Source organism: Saccostrea cucullata, unplaced genomic scaffold (assembly GCF_032062105.1).
Source record: "Saccostrea cucullata isolate Sc308-1 unplaced genomic scaffold, CSIRO_AGI_Scuc_v1 ctg6198, whole genome shotgun sequence".
Lineage (NCBI taxonomy): Eukaryota > Metazoa > Mollusca > Bivalvia > Ostreida > Ostreidae > Saccostrea > Saccostrea cuccullata.
In genome coordinates, this window is record NW_026928745.1 from 17,880 (window position 1) to 32,486 (window position 14,607).

The following is a 14,607-nucleotide window of genomic DNA, read 5'->3' on the forward strand; positions in this document are numbered from 1 at the left end:
CCTTACTGATCAAAGAGGAACAACTCTGAAAATGTAGGAGATGTTTGTTTTCCTCCCTTTATTCACGGTTTTCCACAGAATCAGATACATTTACACTACAGCATGACCTGATAAATCCGAGAATTGAATACTATAGACCTCATATACACAATGTAAGTATAGAATTGAAAAGAATTGTTCACTAGTACTGAAATAATCTGCATTTATAAATATCCTATTGCAGCAAATCGTAACTTTGACTTTCTGTCAACAATGTCGGTTCGCATTTCCTCGAATCAAAACAAAACGTAGCCTATAAGATTTTAAAAAATATCAATGTGGGATTTGATATAAATTGAAATGGATGAAGAGTTTAATGTTTGATATTTTGAAGTTAATGTGGACGAATACGGAATTTTCATTTTAACTTTAGAAGCGACGACATTGAAAGAAATGCGCACAATATCATGAGGGGTGTATGTACATCTAATGCAAATGTCGATGTATCCCCACGGCCACATACTGTCTCGTTTGAAATTATGACATGAAAGAAACTACAATTATTCTATTTATATCTCAGGAGAGTTGAACATACACCATTTTCATAATGAATAAAATTAAAGAAATAAAATTAAAAATCAACATATTCAAGTTCAACAAAACTTGAATTCGTATCCAGGTTTCATGTGATATGGAATGCATAACGCATACGTATATAAAGGACTAAACACGAAAATCTTTCCGTAATTTTTTCCTGATACATATAAAAAGAGTAGTCAATATTTATTCTGCATTCATGAATTTAAAAACTAATGCATACCTCCGGGATTCTTGATGAAATACCAGTATATTTGCACTGTAAACGACATTTCGTCAAACGCTAATGGTCTGCGACGCAAAAAAGGAAGGGGTGGGGGTGATAGGGGTATTCAAAAATTGCCTAAAAATCTACATTTAAATACGCTTTACATATGAGAACTTTTAAATTTGTAAGTTAATATATTTTTGAAGGAAAAGCAATATTCCAATTTCATTTTTTTAATGTGTATTTGTAGATTCATATAACAAAGTGATCGACCCCCGTCTGAAAGACGCGCGGGAACGTGATTTATTGAGAAAGGGGGAGGGGGGAATTTTCCGCTATTAAATCAAAACTGGTCGTACAAAAATTATACAAAAAATTATGAAGATTATTTTTACTACCAGCTACCTAAAGAAAGTTTTTTACCAAAATTAAACGACAGGTTTTTTCACAAAAAAATTTTGAATTTGAAAAATACGCAATTTTCAAGGCTTAGAACATTCATAGTTTTTCAGTTTGAGGTCTTTAAAAATTGTTTTGATGATATATATATCAAAAAGATGACTATGTTTTTGTGTTAAATTGTTAAAGGAATAAGCCAATGAAATTTGACATTTATATCTAACCTGGTTTTATTGAAAATCAAAGTTTAAGTAGTTCATTGATTAAAAATTTTCTCTCCTTGTAAACAACTAAAGGGTGATAATTTCGGAAGTTCCTGTCCAAAAACCACTCGAACGATTTTGTCCAAAATATGCATACATGCAGTAGATATAGTCATGTACTAAATATACAAAAATAACGAAAATTAAACGACAGGAATTTTTTTGGGTAGGTGTGTTGTACATCCTTAAGTTTTGAAGGGGATTGACTGTTTAATATTTTTCTGTGTTTTGATTGCCCACTGATGTTCTCTCAAATCTATCTACCCGCAGATAAATCATGATCAAATGTGTTAATTTCTTGAAAACTGATCTGTTTTGTCTCTATTTATATACGTTAGAGTGTAAAATTAATCTCGGATTCTGTTAGTCAATTTAAAGTGAATCACATAGATATATATATTATACAAACGTCTTCTCTTGTTACTAGAAAAACAAAGGCACGCGATCAATGGTAGTCAGAGCTAAAATGTGAGTATTTCTAAAAACTTATGTCGTAAATGGGTATGTGTTTGGCGCGTTTATTTTAGGAAAGTTACTTTTTAAAAGCAATTTTTGATTTAAAACGAATTGTAAAATTTTTTAAATTTTTAGATTCATTGAAAGAGTAAAAAATCAAAGATAAAACAATGTTTTACACTTTTCCTTTTCTGGGGATATTAACGATTTAAGCACCCTCGCTAATAATGCCAAATTAAATCCTCACTAAAAATTCTGCTTATACTGCAATAAATTGTTAGATCTAGAAATGTTTACATTGATTAATATAGAATGATATGTTATACTGATACCCTTCAATTAATTTGTGAATTAAGATAACGATCATTGGTTGATTTAATAGAAAACTACAAACAATAAAAATGTGTAAACAGGGCATAAACGGCTGCATTTCATTTCCGGAACTTTTTGTAATTATCAACTTTTCATTTCCGACATTTTTTAGTGTTCATTTCCGACATTTTTTTTTTGTTTTCATCCGACATTTTTTAAGATAGTACCTTTACATGTAGTAAAATATTTGAAGACTTACCTATGAAAAAATTAGTTCTTTGTAGAGCATTACCGAAACTTTAAAACTCGATTAAGATACATGAGTGTCTTGGATATATCACCTCAACGAAGTTGGGGGAGCTTATAATACCTTCGGCGTCGGCGTCGGCGTCCCAGGTTAAGTTTTTTGGAGCAGTTTTCTTTTTAAGTACTTCTGTGTCCTATATTGATTAGACATGCATGGAAGATGATTCTAGTGTGTTTCATTGTACCAGTCAAAGTTTCAGATGCTGCAATTTCAGCAAAGGAATGACCAGGTTAATGTTTTTGGAGCAGGTTAACATTTTTGGTGCAGTTTTTGGTGTAGGTCTCATTTCCAAGTAACTATAAGCACTATGTTGACCAAACTTGCATGGATGATACATCTAAGGATGTACACTACCAGACTTGCTTCGGATGCTGAATCTGACCTACATTTTCCGGTTGAGTGAACAGGTTAATGTTTTTGGTGCAGGTCTCATTTCCAAGTAACTATAAGCCCTATGTTGACCAAACTTACATGGATGATACATCTAAGGATGTACACTACCATACTTGCTTCGGATGCTGAATCTGACCTACAATTTCCGGTTGAGTGAACAGGTTAATGTTTTTGGTGCAGGTCTCATTTCCAAGTAACTATAAGCCCTAATTTGACCAAACTTACATGGATGATACATCTAAGGATGTACACTACCTGACTTGCTTCGGATGCTGAATCTGACCTACAATTTCCGGTTGAGTGAACAGGTTAATGTTTTTGGTGCAGGTCTCATTTCCAAGTAACTGTAAGCCCTATGTTGACCAAACTTTCATGGATGATACATCTTAGGATGCATATTACCAGTCTTGCTTCGGATGCTGAATCTGACCTACATTTTCCGGTTGAGTGAACAGGTTAAAGTTTTTGGTGCAGGTTTAATTTCCAAGTTTCCATGAGCTCTATAATGACCAAACTTGCATTGATGGTACATCTTAGGATGCATACTACCAGACTTGCTTCGGATGCTGAATCTGACCTACATTTTCTTGATGAGTGAACAGGTTAAAGTTTTTGATGCAGGAATCGTTTCCAAGTAACTATGAGCTCTTTAATGACCAAATTTGCATGGATGATACATCTTAGGATGCATACTATCAGACTTGCTTCGGATGCTGAATCTGACCTACATTTTTTTCTTGATGAGTGAAGAGGTTAAATTTTTATGCAGGTTTCATTTCTAAGTAACTAGTAGCCCTTTGTTGTGCAAACTTGCATGGATGATAAATCTTAGGATGCACTCAAATGGACTTGCTCCGGATGCTGAATTCGACATACATTTTTCAGATAATGAACCAGGTAAAAGTTATGGGTGCAGGTCTATTACCAATAACTATAAGGCTTATATAAACCAAACTTGCCCAAATGATGCATCAAGGGATGAGAACTCTCAAACTTGCTTCAGATGCTGGATTTTAATCACATTTTTTGATGAAGAACTAGGTTGAAGTTTTTATATACGTCTATTCCAAAGTATCAGATCAAAATTGCATAAATTTTGCATTTTTGAATGTACAATTTTTGTTGGGTAATTGTGTGACTTTGCCTTACTTAAAGACAACATTCGTTGAGGTGAGCTCTGTAATCTCTGATTACCTATGTTTGGTGCTGTCACTGACATTTAATTTAGTGAACATCATGTGCTACATGTAAATATAATTTTTGTATACATGTATATGTATGATAGATGGATTTTTACATTTGTAATCAATATTTTGCAATAAATACTTTTAAAATTTCATTTTCAATCACTTGGAAAACATTGAATTGCCGCAAAGATAAATTCCGGAAATGAAATAAAAAAATGTCGGAAATGCTGTGCAGATTTCCGGAAATGAAATGCAGCGGCATAAACACGGGAGCGCGTAAATTCCAGATGTGGGATCAGGTACCTAGGAGGAGTGAGCGTCCCTATTGGCCAGGCACATCATCGTGATCTAAGGGCAGATCACTCTAATTGCCCAGAAATATTCATTGGTCCTTAATGATGTCTCCTTTTTTAAAGGCTTCCCCGCTTTTTCCTGTTCACCATGGTGCTGTTCTGCCTAATGGGTATGTCGCTTCAGGGTCAAGTCATTTACGAAACCCCATTGAAAATTGTCAGGTTTGAGAGCGCAGCAGAAGTATACAAATATCTGCGTCAACTCTACATTTACAAGTACTTTCTTCGCCATCGTTTCTCTAGACCGAGGTAAAAATCCTCATTGTTTAAAAATAGTGGTTATAATAATATTATAGTTTAACTGGAAAATATCGTTTTCATATAATTATGTTAAAGTTGTGGACTACAGGTTTGAACAATGTATAAATACGAAGAGTTGCCATTCGGTCAAAATAAGACGTTCCGGCCGATTAATCTGTCAATCATATCAATTTCCTCATTGTAAGCTCTAATCACAAATGACAATAACTATGTTAACTATGTAAAATATGTAAAGTTATGTTTATATTTGTACACAGATCATTTTATTTTTTAGGTTTGCCTGAGATGTGGAAAGCGTTGAGTTACAGACATTGTCTACAACTGTTATTGAAGAACTTGACTTTCCACAATTGCTCTGAAATTTAATTTATTAAAACCATTTCGGAAATTGCGTAGTCTTGCTTCTTTTTCTTCTTGTTCTAGATTAGAAAAAAGACCAAGCTAGCAAAATGCATATGGCATACTGACAGAGGGGAAATATACAAGGTAATTGCTTCAAATAGTATATGAAATTGGTTTAATTTAGCGAAATTCTAGGGCTGGGACGATACAACTTTTTCTATATCGATACATATCACGATATTTAAGCCACGATACGATATGTATCACGATATGTTTAATTGCTTTTAAAATCTTTTTTTGTATTAAAATAAACAAAATATTTCTTTGCAAATAAGAATAATTTATTCAAAATAGTTGTTTATATGATGTAAAACAAGAATATTTTACTCAAGTGGTGTGTTAATTATTATTTATTTCATATCTATATTTATATTTAACTTACTTATTTTATATATTAAACCCCAAATGTTAAATAAACAAAGAAAAACAGAAGTCAGATTTTTTTGGGCGATATTTCGATATTTTTTCAAATGTATCGATATGTGTATCGTCCTCACATATATCACGACATATCGATATCTCGTCCCAGCCCTACGAAATTCGTACATGTACTTTTAAAAATTGATTAAAACGTGCAAAAGTCATGAAGAATGTTATGTTTTGATAATGCATCCTTAACAATCGGAAGCTATTTCAATCGATATACAGTATCGATGATTAGTGAACACTATGTAAGAACTCTTTTTTTACTTCCAAAACTCATACTGACATTTTTCACACACAGACATTCTCTCCTCCCATCTCATTGAATTAAAACATTCAATTTTTTTTTTTAAAGAAAACCAGGAATGCAACATCTTCATATTTTTTTTGGTTAGAAAAAAAATATTTCATTACATTATAGAAATGAATAAAAGGTGAAGAAAAAAAGAGAAATCCCTGTAACATCAACTTAACTGTCATCAACCTGCTTCGGTTTAGAAATGGATCGTACTCAGAACATGCTCTTGATAATCGAGTTAGTGTTGAGACGTTAAGCCTCTGTCACACCAAAGTAATGGAATGGCGTTTGAATTCTAAAATCAGCGTCATATTGAAATTCTTGAAAAGATGTAGGGATGTCACGGCGTTTTTGGCGGCGAAATTTGAGTATATACTGATAAGTTGTATAGTTACCAACTACAAAAATTAATTGTTATTCTGTACCTAGAATTCTTTTTATTTTTTTTTTTTTATTCACACAACATACAGCATTATATACATATTTCAAAAGAAACAGAATGATGTGTTTTTTATTTTAAGAAAGATAGAAACAATAGAGAGAAAGATAGAGGGGAGAATAGAGAGAGAGAGAGAAGAGAAAGAGAGTGTGTAAAGATTCAAGTTAAGAGAATAGCAGATTCCATCTGTTCCACTGGGTATCAAACTTTTCCTTTTTACCATTCTTATAAGAGATAATTTTCTGTGTTTCATAATGAAATTTCATTTGTGATATTGCATTTTGTAAATTAATATGTTTCTTTGTGCACCTGGCAGTATAAATATAGTATTTAAGCCAAAGTAGAATAACATTTTGAATATCAGTATTTTCCTCAATAAATCCTAAAATAAAAGATTTCTTAGTAACATTTATCATTAAACCAGTTTTTTCTTCAAACAAATGTACAAATTCTTCAAGAAAAAATTGTGTATTATCACATTCCCATAAAAGGTGTTCTATTGTTTCATCCTCAGTATGACAAAAACTGCATAATTTACAGTCATTTTTTTTTATTTTGAATAAATATGAATTTGTTGCTAGGATTTTGTTTAAAATCCTATATTGGAACCATTGTAGTTTACAATCTTTTGTTACCCTAAAGGGTATCATGTGAATTTTTTTCCATTCCTGAGTTCCAACTTCTAAAAGCTCACTCCAATAAGTTTTACCTGCTGTGACAGAAGAATTTTGAATAAGGATTTCATAATAGCATTTAGATTTTCTACATTTCGTTACTGTGTAGATATTAGACATAATCATGGGATTAGTGAGCTTTTTTATTGTTTTTTCATGACCGGAGTTTTTCATCCAATCCTTTATAGCATGATTAATACTACTGAATTCTAAGAAATTAATCTTTATATTTGGATAGGTGTTACAAAACTGCTAAAGAGAAAATAGTGAACCATTTTCATTAATGATATCATTAATTTGTCTAATGTTGCTCTCAAACATTTGTTTATTATAAAATGGTTTTCCGCCAATATGCAAATGTGGATTGTAAAATAGTGGTGAGTCACCAGCAACATCAAACTTTTTCTCAAGATTTTGTAACATTATCCAGGACTTAAAAACATCTATCCAAAATTTATTTTTTAATGTTTTTAAAAAAGTTGAAGTATATTCAATTCCACAACTTATAAATTTGTTCAAATTAAATTTAGGAATAAGGTTTTCCAACCCTCTATTTGTAAAAATTAGATGTCTTATCCAAAATAATTTCATGGAGGCTATAAAAGATGTCAGATTTAACATTTTTAAACCCCCCTCTTCATATTTTTTTACAATTACTTCTTTCTTAACCCTATGGGTTGAATTATTCCATATAAATGAAAAAAACATTTTTTCCAATTCCTTACAGAACGATTCAGAAGGATTTGGGATGGACATTAAAATATGATTTAGTAATGGTAGAACTAATGTTTTAATAACAGTAATTTTCCCTATGGGAGTTAAATACCTTTTCTCCCATTGTTTAAGTATTGATTTAATATGTACCAGTTTTGGTTCATAATTTAATGGTAGTATTTTATCCAATTCTACATCAAAATGTATTCCAAGAAGAGTAAATCTGGTAGTTCCCCAGTTAAGTTTGTAATTTGGAAGCAAAATTTTGTCACTAAACTTTTTTGAGCCTATCCACACTATGTGAGTTTTGGAATAATTAATATGTAATCCCGACATTTCTGAAAATGTCTTAAGTGTTTGCAGTGTTTCTGTGAGTGACGTTTTACTACCATCAAGAATAATTGATGTATCATCCGCTAACTGAGAAATCTTTTTTTCAGTATTGTTTATAGAAATACCTTTAATATTTTTATTTAATCTAATTTGGATTGCTAAAATTTCTGCACATATAATGAATATATATGGTGACAAAGGATCGCCTTGCCTACAGCACCTCTGAATGTTAATTCTATCAGAGAGATTACCACCTTGGTTTATTGCAGATGTAATATCTGTATTAAAAAGGGATACCCACTTCTTGATTGAGGGACCAAAGTTAAAAAAGTTAAGTACGCCTTATATAAAGTTCCATGAAAGTGTATCAAAAGCTTTTTCAAAGTCAATAAGTAGTAATAATCCAGGTATATTTTCTTCCTCAGTGTAATGCATTATGTCATAAATTAACCTGGTGTTTTCTCCTATATATCTATTGGAGATGAAGCCTGTTTGATCTTCATTAATTATTTTATCTAAATAGCATTTTACTCTGTTTGCAATGGATCCAGATGCAATTTTATATACTGTATTTAGTAAAGTAATAGGTCGCCAATTCTTTAAGAATTGTCTAGGTTTATCACCTTTTGGTAACAAAGTAATGATACCATGTTTTTGTGTAATAGATAGACTGTTATGCTTATATCCATAATTAATAGATCTAACTACAAAAAACCCAATATATTTCCAAAACATCTTGAAGAATTCTGCAGAGAAACCATCTGAGCCAGGGGATTTATTTGATTTCATTTTGTAAAGTGTAGAAGAGGCTTCTTCCATAGTAATTTCGCCTTCTATAGATTCTGATTCTTTGTATGAAAGCTTAGGAATTTCTTTATTTCTTAACTCTTTGAATATATCAGTATTTATAGTATCTGTACTTTTTGTATATAACTGTTCATAAAAACATTTTGCTTCTCTTAAAATTTCTGTTTGGTCATAAATAACATTTCCATTATCATCTTCTAATCTTGGTATTATCTTGCTTGTAAAGTTTCTTGATTCTAATGAACAAAAGTACTTTGATGGTTTTTCACCTTCCTCTACCCATTTTGCTCTACTTCTGATATATGAACCCTGTAGCTTATGTTTTCGAATATTTTCTAATTCTTGCTTATTACTAAATAATTCATCAATATTATTTTCACAAACATTTTCTTCCAATATCCTGATATTTTCTATCAATTCTTTCTCCTTATTTTCCTTTTTCTTTTTTATGTAAGTTGCATAGGATATAGTTTTACCCCTTATTTCAAAGAGCAGGGTTTCAAGAAATAATTGATCATTTATAGTGAAGGAAATATCTGAATCTAGGATATTATTTATGTTATCCATATTGTATACTGGAGTTGCATACTGTTTTTTAACATCTAAGATAACATTTTTAATGCATTCCAAATAATTTTCATCATAAAGTAAAGAATTATTAAACTTCCATAAACCCCTTCCTTTCTTAAAATCATTAAAAGCAATAGACAGTGATATTATGGAGTGATCTGATCTGTAGCTAGATTCTATAGTGCATTTTTCTAACCCTGACAAGAGTGACTCAGATATTAAAAAGAAATCTAAACGACTTTGTTTCAATGGAGTTTTTCTTCTCCAAGAGTATCTACGAACATTTTCGTGTAATTGTCGAAAAGGGTCAATATAAGAAAAATTTTCTATTATTTCCAAATTATTGTCTCTTGCCTTTGGATTATTAATCGATTTATAATTGTAATAATCTAAGTCTGGGTTTATAACTAGATTAAAATCACCACACCAGATAATATGACTACAATGCATATCATCGATATGATTTTGAATGTTTTCATAAAAGAGTGGTGTATCAATATTAGGACCATAAATAGTGCATAACAATACTTCATGGCCCTCTATACATGCTTTAAGTAAAAAATAGTTTCCATCAACATCACCCTTTTCTGCAATAGGTTTAAAATCAAAGTTATTATTAATAAGAATTGCGACTCCTCTGGAGTTTGTAGTATATGAACTAAAAAAGCACTGGTATCCCCACAAATTTCTTACTTCATTTTCTATATCACAGGAAAAGTGTGTATCTTGCAAGCAATAAATATTATATTTCAACGATCTTAAATAATTAAAAACATCCTTGCGTTTTGCAATATCGCCTAAACCTTGGCAATTTACGGATATAATTTTAACCATTTGGTATAATAATTGTGCAAAAACTGTTAGATACCCAACAGAACGATGGAGGTGAACTCATGATTTAAATATGTAGAGATTCAGAAAAGAAAAGAAGATAGAGCAAAGAAGAGAAAAGCAGTAAAATAAATCAGATAATGATTTTCAACAGTAAAAAAAAGTTCCACGAAAATACAAGTTGACTACCGTGATATAGTGAGTCACTGTTTGGAATGTCAAAAATCAACACATATGACACCGGAAATACATTTTACAGTATTAAAATCAGTTGAGGTACGGACGGATATTTTAGTCCCGGAACTTATTTACCTTGTGTGCAATGTCATCAAGAATGTCAAACTTTACTCGTTTTTTCTTCACCTCTGCGTAAACCGATCCATTGAAGTACCATGCCGATGAAACACCCTCACAGTCCAACAGGCGCGCGATCAACTCGCCGTTCTCCTTGGTAACGTCATCGCCTAGTCGAATGTTACCGGGGGCCGCCTTCACTTTTGACCGCTTTCGCATTATATGGGCCTTTTTGTCGTTATTTGTCATTTTCATGAGAATGGGTTTTGGTGCTTTACCCTTGGATCCAGGTATCCTGTGACATGCCACAATGTCACATTCGTTAACCTCTACATCCCCTTTCTCCTTCAATACAGATTTCACGACCTCCATAATATCCTCATCTTCTGTTTCCTGAACACCGTAAATTTTAATATTGTTTTTTCTGCTGTATTGCTCATTATAGTTAGCTTTCACTGTGGCAAAAGTAGCAAGATCGTTCAGCTGATCCATTTCCTTTTTCAGTTCTCTATTGTTTTTGTTAGTTACCTAGAATTCTATTGTAGAAAAAAATTTGATGCAAGTAAATTCATTAAACACATTAAATTCAGCAGAGTCGACTGTGCTCACTTAAAAAAACACAATTTTTATCAAATTTATAAATTATAATTTTTAACATTTATAAATTGATTTAAAATGACACAGTTATCCACAGAGCTCTTCAGCAGGCAAATTAAAACAGAGATAAAAAAAATATATTTTTGCCAATCCTGATTAACTCTGGACTCGGTCTTCGGTTGTCAACAAAGACTCCGTCTCTGATTCTTCGTCACTTCCGCTGAATGGCAGTGAGTTCTCCTTTACGTCCATTTCTGTAATTTTTGGATCCTCGTCATTCAATGGAATTATACTGAGGGTCAGATCCGGATTCACTTTGGATTTCTGCTCTTTTGACTTGTCCGTTAAAAAGCTTCGTGGATCAAAATCATCATAAAATACGGGGCGCACGTCATCAAATTTGCTCGCTTTTTCGGTATTTGGAGTATGTATGACGGAAGCGACGTGTTGAGCTATAAGGTAGAAAACCAATAAAAGAACACTCTCTGTGAACAGTAAATAACAGAACCACATAGGTGTGAGTTTGTCCATGAGAGTCCCAAGTACAATGGGGTTAACCATGGTGCCTGATGATGACGCAATCAGAAACAGTGACGCAACCTTTCCAGTTATAGTAAGAAGTTCCTCCTCTGTCCAAATAAACATGGTGGGGAAAATGATAGACAGCGCAAATCCCGCTAACGTTGCACAAATCCAAACTCCTGCGTCATAACCTTCGTTGGAAGTTAGGAATAATCCGGTGAATGCTACAATCAGTAGGCCGCTGTACATGCATATCATTCGTACCGGAGTTAGAAACCGTACCAGAAATATTCCACAGAAACGACCCCCGCCGAATGCGGCCCAGTAAAACGATGTTGCAAAAGAACCAGCAGATTTAGACCAATCCATTTGTTTGACACAAAACGTTGCAAGGAAACCAGCAAACGTATCCTCTATGGCGCTATAGCACCCCATTATACACATCATGTTTGCTATGGCAATTATTTTGGATTTTAAAGGAAGCACTTTGGGCTGACTTTCTTCGGTTTTTGTCCGTTTTTTAATTTTCTTCTTCGTCTGCTTTATGGATTTTCTGTATAAAACGAAAAAGAAGATGGCTGCCGTGGAGGCCAACAAAGCCGAGAGTAGATAGGCAATGTAAATTCTAGACTTTGGAGGAGGGTGGGGAACCAGTTTAGTAATATACGTGATATTTTTGGTAAATGAGACATTTGTGACGGTATTTACAGTAAAATTCACTCCTGTAGCAGATTTTGTTTCATTTAAGGCAACTGTCACAGTGTCAAAATCTGCTTCCGGTATGTAATAATCCACGGGAGTTTTACTGAGGAAGAAAGTTTTATGTTTCGGAGCCAAGAAAGGAGCGGTTGCCATTGGTGATACAATTCCCCCTAACGCAAAACAAAAATGCAAAGCCTTCATGTAGACTATTCCCTCTTCGCCCCACGTGTAGACTATTTCGGCATTACAAACTGTAAAAATAAAATTTAAGGTTATGAACCACATTAAGATCTATGTAATGAATCACTACAGTTACATGTGGAATTGATACATGTAATTTGAATTTGATAACAAGGTTTTATTACAAACGGGTCTCTATTCGCATTTATAAATAAAGGTTTTAATCAACTATAGAGGTTAAATGTCGGACTACAGGAGCAAAAGTTCCATGAATTGATTATGTTAGGTCATGAGTCGACTCCGGGCAAGTCAAGGACTTGAAGCTCACATGTAAGATAAATTAACAATTACAGAGCTGAAACAAGCCTTAGTGGAAAAATTTTGAAATCACTGATGCTCTTATAAAAAACTTACTGGCGTCCAGAGCTCCACAGAAAGTTCCTTTGGCGACATGCATGATGACCATGATTTCATACACAAAGCACCATGGAATAATGGCTGCCGTTATGGCGTTACCAAGGACAGCGATGAACAGCAGAAGGAGTTTATTATAGCTGTCAAATAGAACCCCACAGAGTAGGGACCCCGTGAGGTACCCCACAGAATTAGCAGTCATAAATGCGGATCCTTTCTTTATGGTGGTGGAGGTAATGATTTGTAGGTCAAGGAAGGAGGGACCGAATTGTCCAATGATCCATCCCTGTTGGAAAAAGCAGAATTAAGTGAAAGAAATAGAATATTATGTTTGTAACATAAAGACTGTCAAATACAGATACCATGGCAAATTCATTGTTTTAATCAAGTTTTTCTGGTTTAAGTTTTCAGATTTGCAATCTTTGATTATTTTCACCGAGGAATATAGCTTATTTGCGCTCTCTCCCTATGTTCTAATTCTTTTTGTATGCATAGCAGTGGTCTTTCAATTTACTAACTATACTTGAGTATACTAAATAAATTATATATAAAACTTGTTTTAAACGTTTGTTTTAATTAAAGTAATGTAAAAGTGTTTTTCAGTGTAACTTGTAAATTTAAAAGAAAGGAAAACCGGTCACTGCTTACCAGAATCATAAAAGACCAAAGCAATCCGATAGTTAAGATGAATTTTCTTCTAAAATCCAAGTCATTTTTTAGCCTGGTTAAAAACTTTGGTCTCCTTTTCTTCTTTTTTCGTACATCTTCTTCATCATTTTTGCCTTTTCCGAACGGGACTCTTTCATACATCCGCCGGATTCGCTCGATGATTTCAAGGTCAGGGCCATCGTAGGTCAAGCGGAACCTATCTACGGTAGCTAGGTCATTGTCTTCTTCCATTTTGGGAGCATATAAATGCTGCAGCCCTAGAAAAGAAACAGAGGATCTTAATCTAATATTTGAATTTAGTATCTTAGAATACGAGAAATGTTGCAATAAATTATTATCATTATACATATGTACAATGTTCTTATGATTTTTTTTTTGTTATTCTTAGAGCATAAACCAAAATGATCATTTTATCTAAGATGATTATTCTAGTAATTAAACTTATTTAGATAATTCACTAACTTTTGTTATTTATAAGTTAACATTCTTTATCTTAAAAGAACTAGCACTGATCTTTAATTTTTAACTGATAAATTTAAAAAAAAGTTATATAAAAAGCGAAATTACAAACCTGGAATCACACTATCAAACTGAATCATTATGAATTGGTTAAATCCTCAATTATATAATCAATTATCCATTTAGTAATTGGCAAAAATAATTATAAAGCACATATTTTGTATATCATCATTTTTCGACACATGAAGAACAGTACATTGCAAAGTGGCTTGTGTAAAGAAATGAAAATCTAATATAGCTCTAAACGTATATTGTCGAGAATTTTTCAAACTAGCTCTACATAATTAAAATAGATTGCATAACAATAATATAAGTTTGACAATTATTAATGTCTCTATTTTAAGTTTTTCTAATTTATCACATTATTTATGTTGGGACGTGCCCTTGATGTATTATTTACATTGATTAACGTCGATTGCAGTTCAATGACTGGATGTGAACACGTGCCCCTAGGGCCTGACAAGTTGGTGGTCCTTCAGCACTTTGTTATTTCGCTCTCAAAAA

At 32.7% G+C, this 14,607-nt stretch overlaps 1 protein-coding gene and 1 long non-coding RNA gene across 2 annotated transcripts; one reads left to right on the top strand and one right to left on the bottom strand.

The window, feature by feature from the left end:
* Positions 1-1,842: 1,842 nt before the first annotated feature.
* Positions 1,843-5,101, top strand: LOC134278623 (uncharacterized). The gene is made up of 3 exons (XR_009994483.1): positions 1,843-1,914; positions 4,518-4,703; positions 4,990-5,101. It is a non-coding gene; the product is annotated as an uncharacterized LOC134278623 (long non-coding RNA).
* A 6,147-nt stretch (positions 5,102-11,248) lies between these two features.
* On the bottom strand, positions 11,249-14,183 carry LOC134278624 (sodium-dependent glucose transporter 1A-like). Its single transcript, XM_062760923.1, has 4 exons — positions 14,156-14,183; positions 13,564-13,841; positions 12,916-13,201; positions 11,249-12,572 (listed from the first exon to the last, which is right to left on the bottom strand). The coding sequence occupies exons 1-4, from the start codon at positions 14,181-14,183 to the stop codon at positions 11,254-11,256; spliced, it is 1,911 nt and encodes a 636-aa protein (XP_062616907.1). The 3' UTR covers positions 11,249-11,253.
* Positions 14,184-14,607: the final 424 nt, after the last annotated feature.